The 21,698-nt window shown below is 34.4% G+C and overlaps 1 protein-coding gene across 2 annotated transcripts; it reads right to left on the bottom strand.

Moving 5' to 3' along the window:
- Positions 1–1,018: 1,018 nt before the first annotated feature.
- Positions 1,019–10,274, bottom strand: LOC132627386 (protein PIGMENT DEFECTIVE 338, chloroplastic-like). 2 transcript variants are annotated; one of them, XM_060342713.1, is made up of 5 exons: positions 9,368–10,274; positions 8,282–8,356; positions 8,126–8,199; positions 1,459–1,529; positions 1,019–1,233 (listed from the first exon to the last, which is right to left on the bottom strand). In XM_060342713.1, exon 1 carries the CDS (start codon positions 10,190–10,192, stop codon positions 9,383–9,385), a length of 810 nt encoding a protein of 269 aa, XP_060198696.1. In that variant the 5' UTR covers positions 10,193–10,274; the 3' UTR covers positions 1,019–1,233; positions 1,459–1,529; positions 8,126–8,199; positions 8,282–8,356; positions 9,368–9,382. The 2 variants fall into 2 exon arrangements, with proteins under 2 accessions (XP_060198696.1, XP_060198695.1); XM_060342712.1 differs by having other exon boundaries at positions 9,372–10,274.
- Between the last annotated feature and the right edge of the window lie 11,424 nt (positions 10,275–21,698).

Raw genomic sequence — 21,698 nt, 5'->3', positions numbered from 1 at the left:
AATAAAAAAAAAATCCTATTTCGTTGGAATATAAACGAAATGCAAAAAAAAAAAATCATATTTCGTTTTTTTATAAACGAAATACAAAAAAAAATATATATATATTTTCCTATTTCGTTTTTATATGAACGAAATAAAAAAAATCATATTTCGATTTTTAATAAACGAAATACAAAAAAAAAAAAAAAAACTATTTCGTTCATATACCAATGAAATGCAAAAATAAAAAAAAAATTGTTACATTTCGCTACAACTGTAGCGAAATGCAACTAATAATTCCGGACCGGAACAGTGCTAATTGTGGGTACCCATTTTGGTATAAAAAAAAACGCATCCTATTTTGGGCTATTAGCTCCAAAAACAAGCCATTTTGGCTCCGGACTCGATAAAATCACCAGAAAGCCTAGCAAACTGAAGATACTATCCTACTAGTTTTTTACAAACTTATCATTAAGAACCAAGTCCACACCTCCATCAATTGAAAGCAAGACGCCCATATAAGATTCAAATCACCAAACAAGATAGAACAAAGAGTTCTTTTTAATTGCAAGATACAATGAAGAAAAGGATCAAATTTGCCCCGGTATTATCCAGAATTGAGCAACTTGGTCCCCTGTTAAACTTTTCGTCTAGTGTTACCTCACCGCTAGGGAAAAGTCTCATTTTTGCTCGTGACTTCAAACACAGCTACAACCTAATTGAGAAGTAAATTTGGACCTTTTTCCTCAAAGGATTTGGACACGTGGAGTCCACCTATTTCACACTGGAGTTTCCACTAACGGCAAGAGTAAATACGAGACGATTGCTAACGACAAGGTGTGAATGGACTAGAAGTGTCACGGAGGGCAGAATTGAGCAATTTCATGTAGTACAGGGGCAATATGTGGACCTTTTTCCTTGAAACAAATTAATTTCTACATTATATTCAACAACTATAGTGTTCTCAACTACATCATTGCATTTACCTATTTGTGCATAAAAATGATAAAATAAATTTGATCGCATTTTGCATCCATGCTCCAACCTCAAAAATTCAGATTTAATAGATCATAGTTATTAAGTTTTTAAATTTTACAGGCCAGTACTAATCATATCTAAGCCCAATTCTTTATTTGGAAAGGGTAATGTAAATTACCTTCGGTTTGTTTCACCAAGCCTTATCTGTGCGCCACCGGGAAAAAGTTTTTTCACTGTTCCTTCCACAACGGTCCCCTCTTGCAGATTTAAAATTTGCTGTGGAATCCAAGATTCAAGACGCAAAGAAACAAGTAAGAAAAAAAAAATCAAGAGAGGTTCTCAAAGAATAAATAACTGGAGAGAAATCTTGATAGAATTTGCGAAGGCAAACAGAAGAGAGGAACCCCCACCACCACCAAAAGAAAAAAAGAGATAAAGAGGATAAATAACAAACACAATGAAATCATTATGCACAACATACTACAAGTGACAAGAACTAACCCAACCTTCCTTCTCACTAAGTACTAAGTCATTAGTTTCTTCGTTTATCCTGGCATTAACTCGACGCCCACCTGAAATAGCAAGAAAATAGATATAATAAGCAGATGTAAATATAGAGCAATCCATGTCACCGTGGAGCAGAAGATGCAGATTGTTGATATTCCACAAAATGTCCACATAGTGCAGAGCATTCCGGCCACCAAAAATTTGCACTTCCCTTTTTATTGCATATGTTAACAATTTTATATTTTTGGGAAGATGCCAAAGAAGCAGCATTGACACTTAATGTGGCTACCAACAGATATAAGAGTCCGGAACCAAAATGCCCCCCAAAAAAACATTTTGAACCAAAATATCCCAACAAAAAAAAAGTTACCAAAATGCCTTTAGCGCAGTAAATTACTGCGCTAAAGCACTTAACGGGGACGACTCCGTTAACTGCTATAGCGCAGTAAATTACTGCGCTATAGTCCCTCCTTTTTTTTTTTCGACCCTTTTGGTTAACCATTCTTCCATTACACTTTTTAACGTACTTTGACCATAGATTAATCATGCTTCGGAACCCCGAAACTTCAATATTTTATATAACCCTACTTATTTTTGTGCGATTAATAAGGTAGGATCAATACATCAAGGATACGCAAAAGTTCGGATGGCCGTTTTAGTGGCTGAAAAGTGCTCGAACGCCATTTTCGTTTGAAGGCTCGGTGACATTAGCTTGAAGTTCTTTACGAATACTTAAACTTGTTCATTAATGATTAATCAAAAGTTAGTCAAAATAGAGCATTCATACAAAAAAAAAAAACTTAATTGAATTGCATCATTCATTCATAACCTTGAGTAGATGAAAATACTTAACATACTAATATTCTTCAAAATAACAGCATAATCATAAATTAAACTTAAAACTAAAATCACAACATTCTTAATCATCATCAGAGTACAAGTCCTCAATATCGTCCTCAGAAAAATATTGGCGGTTTCTTAAGACACATCTTTTTTCAGTAGCAGTTAGTTCTCTACCGGTTGATGATGCTTGTTCTTCGGCCAACTATAGCATGTAAAATCTACATCGTCTTGCCAGCATTCTGTTGTTTTCTCTTCTAATCCTTTGCACGGCAAGCTCGCAAGTTTCTGGACCTACTTGAGGCATGGTTAAGGAGTACCTTGTTGGGATTGGAGAGATTTTTCAAGTCACGAACAAGACGTTCTAATTCGGCAAGCCGATGTGACCATTCTCGGCGTAAACCGCAATAATATTCCCGCGAATCTGAATATTTCACACTGCAGAAATCATCATTACGCTCTATAAGAAGGTGGGGATTTAGCTCATCTAGTTTGAAATCACTGGTATCGCTCGAAAAACTACTATGATTTGAACTCTCATCATCACTGTTATTTGGTTCTTTTGGAAGGAGTAAAGACCAAGGCTGAGTTTCTACTACTCGACATTGAATATGGTGTAGTCTAATAACAAAAGAAAAGGCTACTTATATAGTTGCAAACCCCCAAGTACCCTCGGGGGGGGGGGGGGGGGGCGAGAGGGAGGGCCTTTATGACCCTACCTACTTACCTTATTGTAAGAAAAATATTGATCTTCATCGGACATTTCACAGTCCGAATCCCACTTGGATCTAAATCTTGTGCTACCATGTATACCATATTCTACCCTATGGTAACGTATTTGCATCCGATTGTTCTCTTCACGAAAACGATTAAGAGCCAAATTAAACTCTTGTGGAGTTCCGCGAGGCATTGACATAGCACGTTTTTTTGGGCGTTTAAGCCCTACTAATGCTAACTTGTGCTCCAATGCTTCAGCTTCCCTAACACGCCAATCCCACTCCTCTCTCATTTTATTATTGTATTCACGATTGAATCTGTCGTTAGGGTTATTTGAGTAATGAAAATCATCATCACCTAGTTCCCAGGTCCTACCCATTGCTTCAAAGATGTTTGCTAGAGTGAACGATATAACACGATTAATATCTCTAAATTGGTCAAAAAATGACATCGTAACTCAATTTTGTGTGGAATGTTGTGTTGGTAAGTTATTCGTCAAATTACGTTATATAAAGTTTGATTTGAATCATGACGTTTTTTTGTTTGACAGTTGAGGTGACAATACGATGCAGCGGCATAGCGCAGTAAAATACTGCGTTATACCAGTATAACGCATTAAATTAGTGCGTTATTCTGACATAACGCATTATTTTACCGCATTGTGAGGCTCTGCGACAGAATAACGCAGTAATTTACTGCGCTATTCTGCCATAACGCAGTTATTTCATGCATTATGCAACACTTTATACTTAATTTGATTTGACGTAACACTGCAAGACACTGTAATTGCATGCATGCGTTGGTTTTATATTCAAACTTCGAATCCTATTAATACCGAGTTCGTATAAGGCAAAAAAAAGCATAAAATTCTAAGTTTCAACTAGTTTTAGCATTTTGTATTCCTCCTCAATTATTCAAAATATGGCAGATGTTCCAAGAATTAGAGTTTCTTTATTCTGGGATGGACAAATTATATTCGAGGAAAATAATTTGCGCTACGATTGTCCCCCAAAATATCATGTTAAGTTTCCACTTGACTTAAAATTCTCAAAACTACTCCAAGCCTTGTATAATAGACTACAAGTTAGTAGAAGTGATTTTGATCTAAATATAATTGGAAAATATCCAGTGTCATTTACGCCGCAAGGTGTAACTAGTTATGGACAGTGGTACATTCAAGACGGTGATTCTTTGACTGATTATTTGAAGGCGCCTTATGATTATAGGCAATGCATAACTTTAAACGTCCTTGAAATGTATATACAGAAGGTGCCCATTAATCGACTTGAATTCATGGCTAGGGCTCCCCAGGAAGCTCGAAATAGACCTCGTCGGGAAGCCCCGACTATAATTCAGGCCGAAGTCACTCTAGCGGAACCTACTTATCAACACAATTACCCTAACTTGAGTACCTATGAAAGCATTTTGACTAGCCAAATGCCTCTGGATAGTTTAAGTCAGCAATTTGACGGGCACTGGTAAATATTCATTTTTTACAATATTATTATTATGTGTAGTGGCACTTGAATGCTACTAATGATGTCGATTATATTATTTAGGGGTTATACACCTGATATGGATCATATCGGACGGTCTCCTCAATCGGGATGGAGGAATCAGGTTGGAACATCCTCAGCCTATCCAATAACTCAAAGCGACGGTCCTTCCTCAAGTTTCGGTGCAGTTGATTACTATCGGTATGTCTATTTTTTTAACATCAATAGTGTTATTTGATGTGTAGTAGTTAAAACACCCTAATTTCTTATGTAGGGAGAATGTGGTGGTTGCACCAAATTATAGGCAAAGGCCTACTATGGATGGTCCGGATTATCCGAATTATATAGTGACATCATCCAGCGATAGTGAGGAAATACCTAATGCGGATGAAAGTGACGATGAGATTGAGGTTGGAATTACTCCTCAACATCAAGTAGAACTGTTGCAAGACATGATGAACAGTCCGGCACACGAGGAGGAACTGAATTTACAGCAACCATTTGAACAGCAAGAGTCGACTCCGGTTCAGCCGCAAAGCCAATTTCAACAGCAAGAGTCGACGCTGATTCAGTGGCATTCCGATGCGATCCCCTATCTTGATCATCTTCAAGATCGCCCAGATGCCTTTGTCTTTACTAGGGATGATGATCATATTCGGCGAAGTTTGTGGAAAGAGCCAGTGGATCTTTTAAAACAAAAAGCTCATATTGAAAAAGAGATGATTTTCAGCTCGAAAAAATCATTGCAAAGAACTGTTAAGATTTATTGCATCCAGGGGATGAGGGAGTTTAAAGTTGACGATTCCACACGAAAACTTTGGCGATTGGTCTGCAAGCGAAAATATCAAGGCTGCGAATGGATGCTCCGTGATAAGGAAACTGCTGAAAAGATGTGGACTATTTCAAAGTTCTACACAAAGCACACTTGTGATATGGGTGACCTCCCAGATGATCATTGCAATCTAGATACCAATATGATTGCTCGTGTGTTAGTTGGCGACATTGGAAAAAACCCAAGGTATCCCCTTCACCTATGTTCCTTTTATTTTTGGTGTTAATATAATGTTCCTCGTTGCTATATGCTGATATTTCACTTTTTCAGGTTCCCTATTAAAGATTGTATTACAGCCGTCCTGAAAGTATATAGCAAAACTGTTACTAGGAGGAAGGCGTATCTTGGGCGTAGGCGTGCACATGAGATAGTCTACGACAATTGGGAGGGCTCTTTCAAGAAGTTGCCGAGATACATGGCGGCTCTACAACACTTCAATCATGGTACTGTTGTTGAATGGAAGCTCAAATCGAAACCTGGTATGCCCAGTAATATTTTTGATTTTGTGTTTTGGGCATTCAAACCATGCATTGATGGTTTTGCTCATTGTCGGCCTGTAATATCAATAGATGGAACACATGTGTACGGGAAGTATGACATAAAGCTGCTAATAGCAGTTGGAATGGATGCAAATGGAACACATGTGTACGGGAAGTATGACATAAAGCTGCTAATAGCAGTTGGAATGGATGCAAATGAAGCTATATTCCCTCTAGCTTTTGCAATTGCGGCTAATGAGAGCATTAGTACGTGGGGTATGTTTTTGGACTACTTAAGGCAACACGTTATTAAGGATCGCATGGGAATCTATGTGATATCAGACAGAAATGCTGGCATATTGCACAATATGTTCAATTTGCAGGGGTGGCAGCCACCCTTTGCCTACCATCGTTATTGTTTAAGACATTTGAAGACAAACTTCCAAAAGGCATATCGAATCCCAGCACTTTGCAATTGGATGTGGGCGGCTGCAACAGAGCATCAGGAGAAGAAGTTTAACCTGCAGATGGACATTATTAGGCGGGCGAATGAGGAAGCCTTCCACTGGTTGAATGCAATTGATAAAGACAAATGGACATTACACCAGGATGAAGGTAGGCGATGGGGTATGCTGACAACAAATAGCTCTGAGTCATTCAATGGCTTGTTGAAATCTGCACGCGGACTACCCGTCACCGCAATGGTGAGAATGACATTTAAGCAGGTTGTGGAGCGGTTCGTCACTAGATCAAAAGAGGCCAAAGCATATGCAACAGAAGGTCTAAGATGGATGCCAAAACCGTCAAAACTGTTCGAGTACCACAAATATAAGGCTCAGAAACATGACCGGATGGAGTACAACCCTGCAGAGCGCATATTTGAACTCACAACAAGTGTGCACCAAGGTAAATGAGGTAACGTCCACACAATTTGTGAGATTCCAAGAACATGCACATTCGGCAAGTGGCAATCATATCACATGCCATGTTCTCATGCCTTCAAGTGTTTTATCACAATGGGAAAAAACGCCTCCTCGTACATGGCTGAGGAATATACAGTTGAAAATTATGCAAGAACGTATGCTGGAAGGTTCTACCCACTTGCCAGTGAGAGTTATTGGCCACCGAATCTATTTTCAATGGTTGCAAATAAAGCATTTATCCGTAAATTCAGAAAGAATGCATACTCGCGTATTCATAATGAAATGGATGTTCCACCGGGGAGATACACTCGAAAATGCTCATTTTGCAATTATGTTGGTCATGATAAGCGCAAGTGTCCTTTATGGCATGGTGGTCAAACTACATCTCGCGGTGGAAGTACCTCTCGTGGTGGAGGAAACTTTCGTGGTGGAAGTACCTCTCGTGGTGGAGGAAACTTTCGTGGTGGAAGTACCTCTAGCGGTGGTGGCGGCACATCTAGCGGTGGTGGCGGAAGATCAACTCAAGGGCATTAATTGATGGATGTTTTTTAAGTTTTTTTCTTACTTTGATGATTGTATTTTAAAAAGTTTGACTTTCTTATTAATTAGTATGTTAAGTATTTTCATCTACTCAAGGTTATGAATGAATGATGCAATTTAATTAAGTTTATTTTTTTTTTGTATGAATGCTGCCATTTTGACTAACTTTTGATTAATTATTAATGAACAAGTTTAAGTATTCGTAAAGAACTTCAAGCTAATGTCACCGAGCCTTCAAACGAAAATGGTGTTCGAGCACTTTTCAGCCACTAAAACGGTCATCCGAACTTTTGCGTATCCTTGATGTATTGATCCTACCTTATTAATCGCACAAAAATAAGTAGGGTTCTATATAAAATATTGAAGTTTCGGGGTCCCGAAGCATGATTAATCTATGGTCAAAGTACGTTAAAAAGTGTAATGGAAGAAGGGTTAACCAAAAGGGCCGAAAAAAAAAAAAAAAAAAAAAAAGGAGGCACTATAGCGCAGTAATTTACTGCACTAAAGGCATTTTGGTAACATTTTTTTTTTTGTTGGGGTATTTTGGTTCAAAATGTTTTTTTTTGGGGCATTTTGGTTCCGGACTCCAGATATAATCACAGTGCTTACTCATATTTACTGTTACAACTTAATAAACGTGATGTCATTTGCTGTCAAGAAAGGCAATGCCTCCAAGCACTTCAATTAAGTAGTTAAACTGTGAGAGAGGATAGAACGTCCCATGTTTTAAATACAGCAAAAGAAGTGTATAAGGAAGTCCAAAGGTACAGAGGTAAATTAAATGTGAGGAACAAGAAAATTGTGATTGGTGAACGCTAAAAGGTTCCAACTTACATTCTCTTTCAGCTCTCGGTGTAGCTATTAACTCTGTTCATTAAATCAGCCTTTGGAAGAAAAGCCCGTAAGCCCTGCAAAACCACATTTAACACTGTTTATCACAGAGAAGTAGACCTGCACTCGATTCACGCCGGCAAGGGGTGGCCAGATTACCTCTATTCTGGTAAGAAGAACACCCGTGTTCCACTCTGTTATCTTCACCTCAAAAGGTTCACTTAATTGTTTAATCTGTGGCATAACAATAGAAAAAATGATAAGTTCTTGGGCTAAAAACTCTAGGATAAAACAACCAAGAATAGAAACACTTAAGAAAACCATATCCGAGAACTAAGTAGTATCCTCAACTTTGAGTCAGTACATCGTGGCACAATACTTCCCCAACTTTTTGTTTGTTCCAAATATAACTGGAACCAATTCTTCTAGAGCTATATCATTTATCAGCATAAGTTGCCCATGCAAGCAGGTCAATAATAGAGCTACTCGAGATGTTCAAACGACATACCCAAAAATACTCTCCCCATTCACAATCTAAAATGGGAAAAGTATCTCAGATTGATAAATGGGAAAAATATGCCGATTTTGAGGTCCCAAATTTAGAAATATAGATGATGACATTTAGTGCTTAAGAGGAACTATATCATCAATATCAGATCTTTAGAGCCAGATTTAAGTGTTTATCAGCAGCATTTAGTACAGTCATAGAGTCTTAGGCTCTATTTACTATAGGAACGAAATGGACCTGAATAGAGCACAACGGATACAGAGGATTCATATAATCGACCTTAACCAATTTGAGATTGAGGCAAGAAGTTGTCTGATTGATGGTCATTCGGGCTAAAAAAAAAAAAAAAAAAGGAGAATGATACATGACCTTTAACAATATTTGTTAAGGAAAAACGATTCATGAATGAATAATAGGAGGTGATCTAATTTTGAGCTTGAGTACATAATCTAACAAGCTTCTAAAACCTCCATTATCTACAACAATTTTGTAGTAAGATCCAGATAATAAAGCATATAGTACATTAGTAGTTCCATCAATAAGGTAGAACATCAAACTGATCCCAACTAGTTTGAGATTGAAGCATAGCCGATTGATTGGACTAGGTAAAACAAGTGGCGGAGCCTCATGTATTCAAGATTCGTCAGAAAATTACAATGTGTAGCATCAAGTTCCCCATCGATGAAAATTTAAAATTTGCATATTATAAAAGAAAGCAAGTGAGAAAAGAAAAGAACCTGCCTCACTCGATGTCAAGCAACGCGTCTAAAGAGCCTTCTTGTTGACCATAATGGCCGACCACTAAGAGTTCTTCCAAGAACCTCAGCAAAAAGAATAGTCCCAGGCTTCCCCGACGTTGATTCCCCACTTAATGCCTCATCATAACTCACAATTCCCATTTTCCCTCTCACCAAGAATTCCTCAGCATCCTTATCCATATCACACAGCAAATATCCCATCTCTTTATCATACAAAGGCAAAACATCCTTAGTTAACATAGTACCTAATAAATCTGCACCAACACTCACATCAAGTTTATTCTCATTGCCTGAAACCACAACACCTACTACTAAATCACCCGGTTTCGGTTCATAATACTCCACACTAATCTTCTTAACCTCTTCTTCTTTAACTGGTTGAACCTTTTCTTCCTCCAGTTCTATATCAGTATCACTTTCTTGTTCATATGACTCCTCCCTAGGCTTAAATAACTTATAAAATGGCTCCAAAACTTCATCTTTACTGACTGTTTTCTTCTCTTCCTCTACATCTACAACAACCCCATTATTTATTTGCTTTAAGTATGGCTTATTAAGTAATTCAAGCTCTTCACTTTCAGCTACTTGGGTAGTCTTAAATTCTTCAAAGATTTCATTTTTAGAGCAAAAAGAGACATGGGTATGCAAATTTATTTGAGAATTCCAATGGAATGATGAATTCTTGGAAATTTTTGGGGTTGGAGCAAGTGTGTATTTAGGGAAAGGTGAGAATTGGGTGGCAGTGTTATAAATAATTGGATTGATAATAGAGAAAGACTTACATGGAAGAAGAAGAAGTGGCATGTATGCTTATCGTCAGCCCCAAATGTGTTGGCAAGAGAATATAAATGGTTGAATTGCCGGTTGTTTCGTTATCTGTTTACAGTTGCCTTTGATGATATTATTACCGACAGACATGTTGGTGTTACATATAGATGGGCCGAGGAAGTGTCGGGCCCAAGCGATACCAAGATGGGATAATTACAGCAGAATTGCCCTTCTTTTGGGTGGTCTTTAAATTTTGCCCCTCATATTTTAAATTTTTAAATTTTGCCCTTCAGCTAAAATCCATGAGTTCTAGGTTCGAACTCCCACTCAGTCAAAAATTTTAAAAAAAAATCGCAAGGTAGAGTTTAAATTTCACTATGCCCCCAACGGCATACACTTGTTAAGGAATTACCAAAGTTATACCGGACCCTAGGGGTGTTCATAGTTCGGTTTGGGTCGGTTATTGATTAAAACCATAATCAAACTAATTTAGTCGATTTTTAAATGTCTAAAACCATAACCAAACCAAATAAAATAATAACCACCGGTTTGGTTATTGTCGGTTTGGTTGGATTTTTCGGTTTATGACTAGCAGCCATGAGACTTATCAGTAAAATATTAAAAATTTGAAAAAGACACGTCTTTTTTTTTGTTCAAACGATAACTTTTATTTATCATTTAAGGTGAAACATACATCATACAAATATTTTCACTATTAGTGATAGTGTCATACTCAAGTTACCCAAAGTTACTAAACTATTACATATAGAGCTAAAAACTAACTAAGTAGTGGTTGCACCATTTTTGTCATCTTAATACACATATCTGGAAATAAAGTAGAGCATGGGAGCTTTTAGTTGTTGTTACAAACGTACATATTAATTAAACATAAACGCTATCTAAAATTAAAATGAAAATATATGAAATAAAAAAAAATTGTGTAATGATCCCAAACTTTGGAGCAATACTTGCATTTTGTCCTCAATTCTCCCATTTTATTAAAAACACTTTGTGTAATGATCCCAAACTTCAGATGTTTTTCTATCATTATCCCCAGGGCTAGGGTCTCGACTACAAAGAGTTGTTCTTTTCTGCCTTTTAGGAGGATTACCCACGGAAGAAGTATTAGGGCATTACCATGTGCTTGAGTTACAACAAATGCTGATATTACTGAAGTATCTTCTATAGGAACCTCCAAATCTACAACTTTTGTCCTTTTCATATGAAAAATATGAGAAGTTTAGGACCCATTCAGACAAGAAAAAAGAAAGGTATAAATTCTTGAAAAAAAAAAAAACAACCTAAAATAAAATGGCTGACAAAGAAAGGCTAAAAATTTAAGTTAAAGACATTAGACTCTAACGTGAGCTTTTGTTAGTAGATTTACACTTAACACTTAAAGAGTTAAAAAACTTAAAGACATGGGTTTGGACATATTCTTAAAAACATGAGCCTTAAACAATTATGTGAAATAAGTAGACCAAAAATCAAATTAATAATTAAAATGTATAAAATATTTATAATTATTTATGAAAAACTAATAATATACATATAAATAATTATAAAATTTATGTATATAATTTATCGGTTTGGTTCGGTTATTTATTCAGTTATTTTTTAATATAACCATAACCAAACCAAATATTATCGGTTTTAAAAATTTAAAATCAAATCAAACCAAACCAAATGTCGGTTTTTTTATTCGGTTTGGTTAAATTTTCGGTTTGGTTTTGATTTTAACCAAAACCGTGAACAGCTCTACCGGACCCGGCATACTTATACCTTATGGGCAGACTTGACATAAGTATGTTGGGTCAGGCATAACTTTGGTAATTCGTTCATAAGTTTATGCCGGGTCCGGCAAACTTTTAATGGGTAAATCTTTTGTTAAGCCTTAACTAAAAGTCTTTTTCTAGTTATACTTCATAACTAAAGTATGCCCCATAATGCATAATTTTTCCTTAAGACATAGACTTTGTCTTATAAGGCAAATTTTTAGTTATGCCTTGAGGAAAAGTTCCGCCTTATGGGGCATACTTTTAGTTATACCTTATGGGGCATACTTTTAGTTGTGTCTTAACTAAAAGTCTGCCCTGTAAGACATAACTAGGAAAAGACTTTTAGTTAAGGCTTAACTAAAAGTTTGCCCATTAAAAATTTGCCCATAAATATGCCGAACCCGGCACAAACTTGTTAAGGAATTACCAAAGTTATGCCGGACCCGGCATACTTATGCCAAGTCTACCCATAAGGCATGAGTATGCCGGGTCCGGCATAACTTTGGTAATTCCTTAACAAGTGTATGCTGGGTTCGGTATACACGTGACCCAAACCTTGCCTTGCAATTTTTTTTTTTTAATTTATGCTTGAGCGGGGGTTCGAACCCAGAACCTCATGATTTCTGCGTGAACGCTCAGAGTTGCAACGCGAAGGGCAAAAATTAAAGATCAGCAATATGAGGGGCATAATTTAAAGACCAGCAATATGAGGGGCATAATTTAAAGACCACAAATATGAGGGACAAAATTTAAAGACCACCCCAAAAGAAGGGCAATCCGCGCAAAAAAATGTAGTTACAGCCCAATAACTTTGGGTCATCTAGTTTACTGAATAGCCAGCAAATGTATAGATTTTATATATTTATACTTAAATATACATATAATATATATATACTAATATGTACGTATGATATACATGTCAGTGAATAGATTTTGGATATTTGGGCTACTGCTGGTAATTAAGTTTGGCTGAAGGGACATAAACGTAAGAATCCCCACAAAAGATAGGGCCCATAGACTTTTGGATTTTTGGATTTTATTTAGGGAAAACTACGTATATATACATGTTAAGGAGATATATTTACGAAACGCGACGATAGTTTTCCTTATTTACAAAACATAACGATATTTTACGAAACATAACGGATTTTCATATATTTTTCGTTTTTTTATTTTATTTTCAGAAAATATTTTTTTTTGATTTTTTTTTTAAAAGTTATTTAAAAAAAAATCATTTAAAAAAATTAAAAAAATTATTTTAAAGTTAAAAAAAAAACAATTTTATATTTTTTAATTTTTTTTGCTTAAAGGCTTAAAAAATTACCTCAAATTTTTGTGTATGAAATGTGTATGTTTAAGCGAAATTTTTAATATAGTTTTTCATACACAAAATGTGAATGAAATTCTAAGTCTTGAGCGAAATATACACATTTCATACCATTCTCATACATAAAATTTTGAGCGTAATGTTTAAGCCTTGATAGAGATATACACATTTCATACACAAAATTTGAGCAAATTTTTTAAGCCTTAAGCAAGATCTACACATTTCATACACAAAAATTTAAGCGATTATTTTAAGTCTTGAATGTTGTATCAAAGTTGTATACAATGTTGTTGTAGTTGTATTAATTTTAGAGAAATCTAACATGAACTTTATAGACGAAAATGTGAGCAAAATTCTAAGCCTTGAACGAGATACAAATTTCATACCTTTTTCATACATACAATTTTGAGGTGATTTTTTAAGCCTTGAACGAGATATACACATTTCATATCGTTTTCATGCACTAAATTTTGAGCGAACTTTTTAAGCTTTGAGCGAGATATACACATTTCATACAACTTTCATACATAAATTTTTGAGCGAAAAAAATAAAAATAAAAAAATATTTTTAAAGTAATATTTTTTTAATATATAACGTAATTCACCCGTTTATTTAAGGGATAATCAAAGTTCATAATATTTTTTTAAATATAGCCGCTTTTAGATTAACTTCAACAAACTTCAGACATACGTATAAGAAGTTTGGCTTGGCAAAATCTAACTTTAACTATAGGCAGCTGCAGTTTGACAAAATCTAACTTCATACATGTATTTATAGTTGTCTGAAATTGGCATATAAGATGGAACTTCATGAATATACTTTACATGAACTGAACTTATTGGACTTCATAATCTACTCATATGCTTAAGCAGAAAATCAAGTAAAAATTTCAAGAAGCAGCCTATTTTGACATCGCTATTTAGCTTATGCCACCTTGTAAAAAGATTTGTGTATATATCCACTTCAGACATGCGTCATCTGAAGTGCGCATGTCTGAAGTTAGGCTTGACAAAACCAAATTTCAGACACAGGTCCGAAGTGGGACATGTGCCAAAAAAAAAAAAGACACAAATTAAATGACGGATTAAAATGGATGTCCGTGCACTTTGCTCCAAAATCAGTATGCATATTGGTTTAATTGACTGCCTAATTGTTCAATATACAGGACAAATAGAGGGAAAACAACCCAAAAGGGGAAAAAGTAACTTTAGAATTAGAGACCAAAAATTTGGCACACAAAGAAAGAAATTTTCTAGTATATACTACACTTTCAACGTGTTCTCGTAAGTAAATTACAAAGAAAGAAATTATCCTTCCAACATTACTTGACTCTATGGTTGAGCAAAACTACTACAAGATGGAGAGTTTTGCTCACTTTTCCGTGGATCTTGCACAGATATAGGGTGATAATCCTTTATTTTATCTGTGGGAAGTTCGGTTCAATAACAGTAGGACCTTAAAAAATAGAAGAGGCGCAACGCTTTGGGCTATCACATAAATTTGCGCAAGGATCCAACAAGATCCAATAATACTAGGGCAATTCACAGAATTGCCCTTCTTTTGGGGTGGTCTTTAAATTTTGCCCCTCATATTTGAAATCTTTAAATTTTTCCCTTCGCTAAATCCTATGGATTTCAGGTTCGAACCCCCACACAGTCAAAATTTTAAAAAAAAATCGCAAGACAGAGTTTAAATTTCGCTATGCCCCCATCGGCATACACTTGTGAAGGAATTAGAAAAGTTATGCCGGACCCGGCATACTTATGCCTTATGGGCAGACTTGGCATAAGTATGCCGGTTCCGGCATAACTTTGATAATTCCTTCACAAGTTTATGCCGGATCTGGCATAAAAGTTTGCCCATTAAAAGTATGCCCCCATCGGCATAAACTTGTTAAGGAATTACCAAACTTATACCGATGGGGGCATACTTATGCCTTATGGGCAAACTTTGCCTTGAAGCGTATATATGTATTTTGTTTTTAACTTTTCAAGGTAAACCTTTAGTAATGCTTTAACTAAAAGTGTGCCCATAAAACATAACTAAAAGTATGCCCCATAAGACGTAAGTTTTCCTTAAGGCATAACTAAAAGTTTGCCTTATAAGGCAAAGTTTAAATTTTGTATGCCCCCTCCGGCAGACTTTTAGTTATGTTTAACTAAAAGTCTGCCGGAGGGGGCATACTTTGCCTTGAGGGGCAGACTTTTAGTTATGCCGGATCCGGCATAACTTTAACTTTTTCTTAAAGATTGTATGCTGGATCCGACATACATTCCCCCAGTCCTGCCTTGCGAAATTATTTTTTTATTTTATGCCTGAGCGGGGGTTCGAACCCAGAACTTCATTTATTCGCCCATCTTTCCAAGCAAAGGGCAAAATTTAAAGACCACAAATATGAAAGGCAAAATTTAAAGACCACAAATTTGAGGGGCAAAATTTAAAGACCACCCCAAACGAAGGGCAATCCGCGCAAAAAAATGATAATACCTAGTCTTCCATTATTTGGGCTTATCTTAAAACTGAAAAGGATTTTCCTCTAGCAATTTTATATTAAATTAGCATACATTATGGTCAAGGATTTTTCTTCTAACAGTTTAGAAAAGAATGAAAGATTTTGTTATGTACGTACCAAAAGTAGCCTGAAAATTTTGTGGTCCTCCATGACATACTATGGCTACAAGAGCATTTCACTAAGGATAAATGGAGAGTTTAAATTAAGTTGTCAAATATCGAAAAGTGTCCTTTAACAAACTAATAAGAAAAGAGCGTCACATTACTTAGAACCATGAAAGTAATTAATTTTCAGTTTGGTCCTTGATTTTCTTTGAGAACCTTTCACTTTCCTTCCAAAAAAAATGATAGAGTTGGTTTCTGTTTCCCTTTTCTTTTCTTTTCTTTTTCTAAAGGAGGAGAATGTTGAATTTGGGACCAAGAAACTATGAAATAGACAAGATACCTACTTTGTTAAACAAAATAAGCGAGATTTAATTTGATTAAAAAGATTAGGTGAATATTTTGCGTAACAAATTCAGTTTCTGAATACTAAACTCTTTACCTAATGATATGTTGCTTGCTTAAAGGAGCCAACGAAATACAATAATACCAGTCTTCCATTGTTTTAGCTACCTTAAAAATTTGCTTATTTCCTAAACTAAATATTCTTCCTCTAGCAATTCACATTCGAAAATAACTACTCCATAATTAGTTTATATTGGCTCAAATTTGACATGACATCATCTCAACTGATTATCCCTTTTTATACATATCAAAAGTATTACTTTGAATTCTTTTTTACTAAATGGGCCTTGGACCACCAAAGACCCAACTTCTTGGACCATTTTCATTTCTAGTCCCTAGACTTAAAATCCAAACAGAGTTCAACTTTTGTAAAGCAAATAACTCGATATTTTATCACTAAAGTTAAAGAACGATATTTTAAGAAACGTAACAGCTTAAAGTATTTTCTGACCAACAACAATAATTGCCATTATCATTTGTACTCTGTTCTTTTTCTCTTTTTCTGACATCCTTCCATTTGTCCACATCTTTTATTCTTGAGTCAGGTCAAGAAGTAAAAATTTCCCTTAGCACATTACGAAAAGCTGGGCTGAAATGACAATGTTGACAGTCCATTCGGTCTTATATACTAGAAAGGTATGGTAAAGTTTCATTTTACTTCCTCTAAAAGGAAGAGTTATATTTATACGTGCGACTAACAATAGTTATTTTCTCCGTTCACTTTTATTTATCCATTATATTAAAAATAAATGTTTACTTTTATTTGTCAATTTTAGTATATTAAGAAAAAATAACTTTTTATGTTTTATTCTTAGCATTAATTATCCATTCCAAAATCATTTTTCAATTTTATTAAGATTATACACCAATTAATGTGGATCGTGGTAAAATATGCATTTTATTTCTTATTTTTTAAGGGATGCATAAAATCTATTTTCGACAAGTAAAAGTGAAAGGAAGGCGTAGTAGCTAGGATAACAATTCATTGAATAGACTGAATAGGTAACGGGGTACATCTTTTGATTACTCAAACAATAAATAAAGTGTAGTACACTGATAGTTTACCCATTTTGTCATCATTAAATTAACTTGTTATAACGTGTATTCTTCGTAACAACTTTATATAATAACTGTAAAATAAATTAATACTATTAATTTATTATAACTAAATAAATTGCATTATTGTATAAAATTTATACACATAATATTTATGAGCAGGGATGGAGCTAAAGGCGCAAGAAGGTTCGTTTGAATCTCTTTCACCAGAAATTATATTGTTCGTGTATGCATGTGTGTATTAAATTTACTTGGCTTCTTGGTACATTTTTTGTTTTTAGTTTTAACCGTTTGGTTAAAATCCTGATCTCCATCGCTATTTATGGGCCCAATGTTATCTAATTTCGACCCTTCTGGATGCCAACCAATACCATACATTTTTTTCAATTTGCTACAAGTTGATGCAGATGTAAGACAATATTAAGAAGTATCTTGGACAAATAAAATAAAGGGAAAATTATCATCTAAATGGCCACTTGTCGCTGGATAAGTCCTAGTAAAAGTCAATGTGGCTTCGTCCACAATTTTCGTCATCATATACAGTAGCTTATCCAGCGAAGAGAAAATTAAAGAAAAAAGTCTATCACCGCCAAAAGTCTAATATTAATCAATTTATTTTAGTGACATTATTTATGGAATATATAAATGTAGAGGCATGTAACTCCATACGAAACAGATTGTTTATAAATCGCAAAAGGAGAAGTTTCTTGTGTAACATATGATTGAAACAAAGAATAAATATAGTTATTGATCGGTGATAGTTGTCATGTTATATCAGAGAAATCACCTATTTCACAATCCAAAGCCTAGATTCGTGCGATAGAAAGAGAGAGCGGGAATTAATGAGCATTTTATTTTACTTTGTTTTAATCGTACATCATAAGTTTACTTATATAGGAAAAACTACGATTAGCGGTAATTAATAAATTACTATATATATTTTTAATGAACCTTTAGAACCTCTTATGGATGAACTCTTATTTCCAACAATAATAACAATGCATAGTAAAGTAGAATAGTAAATTATGAGATGAAAGAAACATAAATTAGGGGAAGAACCAAAACAGGGCTTCCAACCGGTACTGTTTAGGTCTGAACTGGAAGTCATCTGTGATCTGACACAATTCACAACCATTGACTATATAGCACATGCAATGTTTGGCTAACTTCATACTATGATTTTCACTATTCAAATAGTCCACTTATTATAAGATCATGTCATCAATGGTTAAATAAAATGTTATAATGCTTGTCTTCCCTCATTTATCTACAGACAATGTGAGTTTTGGTAAATGGATAGAACCTGCTACAATATATAATTATATATAAGTCGTTTTCTACACTGACGTCTTGACCAATCAAATAAGAAATAGAAGGTTTCCAAATAAACATGAATTTAAGTTCTGGGCATGACAAATGTTAGCATATTGTTGGGTTTTGTGTGATGTAAATGAGAAATGAAGAGTTGGAGTTTTTTACGAAAAGACAACGGGAGAAAGAATGCAATTTGAACACATCTTTTCACATTAAATAAGTTGTGACTTTTCCAATAATGCATAAAAACCCATGTTCACACTGCCCTTCGTTAACTATAAATTAAGAGGACTAGCCTCAGTTTTCTGCTCCCATATATTTCATGTCATAGGTTCGGTTGTTGGTCTTGAATTAATATTTTGAGATGGGACAAAACTAATCTTCTTTTCACATAAATAAATGCAATATAATTAATAGTCAATCACTATACTATACACGTATAGCGATATTATTTGAGGTAATCATGGGCATGTGACAAACTAATTTAATTCCTTGTAGTTATCATAAGAAATTAATTTTGAATCATGGGATGTAGAATAAGAATATATTCCTCTAAGACAGTCATCAAAATAAATCTACGGTACTTGACAGTAGCATGTGCCGGGCATCTGTATAACATAGATTCTCATTCTTAAATTTTAATTCCTCACTTGAAAAGTCCAACTTGAGTTTTGATTAGTTTAATTTTATTATTGATAAATACTATCAGAAAATAATTAGAGGAGCATGATTCAATTGATCATCAATCAGCAGCAAATTTTATAATGTTGGCTATAACTTAAGTATTCCATGCAAATGTTTATGGTGAGTATACAACTATAAATACCTGGCTGCCATGATCATCAAAACTTGTCCGAATTAAAATTTAATTAAATCCCTTTTATCGAGTAATTATACTATAAAACTAAGTTTGTTTTGTTGACATAAATAAGTTTCTAGTGTAGCTATAAAAGTGGCGAGAAAATTACTTTAAGTGGGCTGATTCGAAATATATGTACTGTATACTATTCTTACATCTTTTAATTCACCTTGTTAAAATTTCGGGATCCACCATATATATATAATCAATACAAAAAGTTGCATAATGATAGAAGGGTACTTGTCAGTTTTGGTGTTTACTAATGAAAGCGAAGTAATTTTTTTCTTGATTATTCTTTTATTGTATTTTTGTGTGGAAACAAGAGAAAAATCAATGAAAACCCTACTAGAAAATTCAAGAGGCTTAAGTAACTAAAACGCCCCCAAACTTGACACGAATTGCAACTTTCGTCCCCAAACTATTGCTGCACTTCAAGACACCCTTAAACTTGGCAAAATGGATCTTAGTTCATCCCCGAGCTGCCACATGGCACAGCAAGTGTAGTCACACACCAACAGGCGCGTGAGAGGTGCCACGTCAGCTTTAAAAAAAAAATCAATTTTAGAAAATTCATTAAAAAAGTGAGTATATTTTTTTAAAATCAGAAAAAACTAAGTTTTAAAAAAAATGTGAAAAACCCATTTTTTTAAAAAAATCTGGACAGGAATTTTTTATTAAAAAATCTGGAACTTTTTAAATCTTGAAAACTGAGAAACCCGTTATTTTAAAAAAAAAAATCTGGAAAATTGATTTTTTTTAATTAAAAAACCTGGAGTTTTTAAAATTTTGGAAAACTAAATAAACCCATTTTACTAAAAAAAGAATCTGAAAAATACAATTTTTGATTAAAAACTTGGACTTTTTTAAAATCTGGGATACTGATTTTTTTAAGAATAAAGTGGAAAACTGATAATTGTTTTTTCTAGATTTAAAAACTAATCTAATTTTTCGGGATTATTAAAAAAAAAAAGGTTTTTCCACATTTAAAAAAAAAAATAGTTTTTCCAGTTCTTTTTTAAAGAAGAGTCTTAAAAGAATCATGAAAATCTGGATTTTTTAGGACACTTTTAAAAAAAATATCAAGTTTTCATTTTTTTTAAAATTCATTTTTTACAGATATTTTAATTAAAACTGTAGTTTTTCAGTTTTTTTTTTATTATCAAATTTTCCAGATATAAAATAAATATTTCATTATTCCAGATTTTTTATAAAAAAAAAATCGGTTTTACATTTTTTTTCATAACAATTTATTTATGTGGAGAACACATAGGATGAAAATGCCACGTGGCATTAATATTTTACACGTGGAGGGCCACATAAGCCTTATTTTACAGCTGGACCCGCGAGTGACAACACTCACTCCGGGTCATGAGCTCAGGGGTGTAATAAAACCCATTTAGCCGAGTTTAGGGGTGTCTTGAAATCCATCAATAGTTTGGGGACTAAAGTTGCAAAACGTGCCAAGTTCAGGGGCGTTTTAGTCACTTAAGCCAATTCAAGATTTCAAGCCAATCTGTTGAGAGTCCGGAACCAAAATGCCCCAAAAAAATCACTTTGAACCAAAATACCCTAATAAAAAAAAGTTACAAAACTATCTTTAGCGCAGTAATTTACTGCGCTAAAGCAGTTCACGGAGACGGAGCCGTTAACTGCTTTAGCACAGTATTTTACTGCGTTATAGAAGCAGTTAAAACAAAAATTCTATAACGCAGTAAAATACTGCGTTATAGAAACAATACCAAAAAAAAAAATTGTCCAACTTTATTTTTTGCAACACTTAGTGTTTTTTTCCATACTTTGACCAATGATTAGTCGTGTGTCAAGACTCCGAAACGTCAATATTTTATATAGAACCTGATATTTTTTTCTGCATACAATAATGTAGGCTCAATACATCAAGGATACGTAAACGTTCGGATCGTCATTTTAGGGGTTGAAAAGGTGGCCAAAGTAAGTTTTGTTTGTAAACTTTAGGTTTAAGTGTTCTATATACATAGACGTCCATTTTTGTTTGAAGACTTGTTGTCATTAGCTTAAGATTTTTTATTTTTAGGGTTTAGATTTATTGAAAATAAAGCCGTTGCCAAAAGGTTTTTAACTGCAAGAATTTCTTTTTTGTATAGCGTAGTAAAACAGTACAAAAAAAAAAAAAAATTGGCCAACATTTTTTTTTGCAACACTTAGTGTGT

The sequence above is a fragment of the Lycium barbarum genome, chromosome 2 (assembly GCF_019175385.1).
Source record: "Lycium barbarum isolate Lr01 chromosome 2, ASM1917538v2, whole genome shotgun sequence".
NCBI lineage: Eukaryota > Viridiplantae > Streptophyta > Magnoliopsida > Solanales > Solanaceae > Lycium > Lycium barbarum.
Note: the sequence above shows the minus strand (reverse complement) of the source record. Positions and strands in the feature narration are given on the sequence as shown.

What these genes read in the sequence shown, in the direction of transcription:
- LOC132627386 (XM_060342713.1), bottom strand. Translation starts at nt 10,192, where the DNA reads ATGCCACTTCTTCTTCTTCCATGTAAGTCTTTCTCTATTATCAATCCA.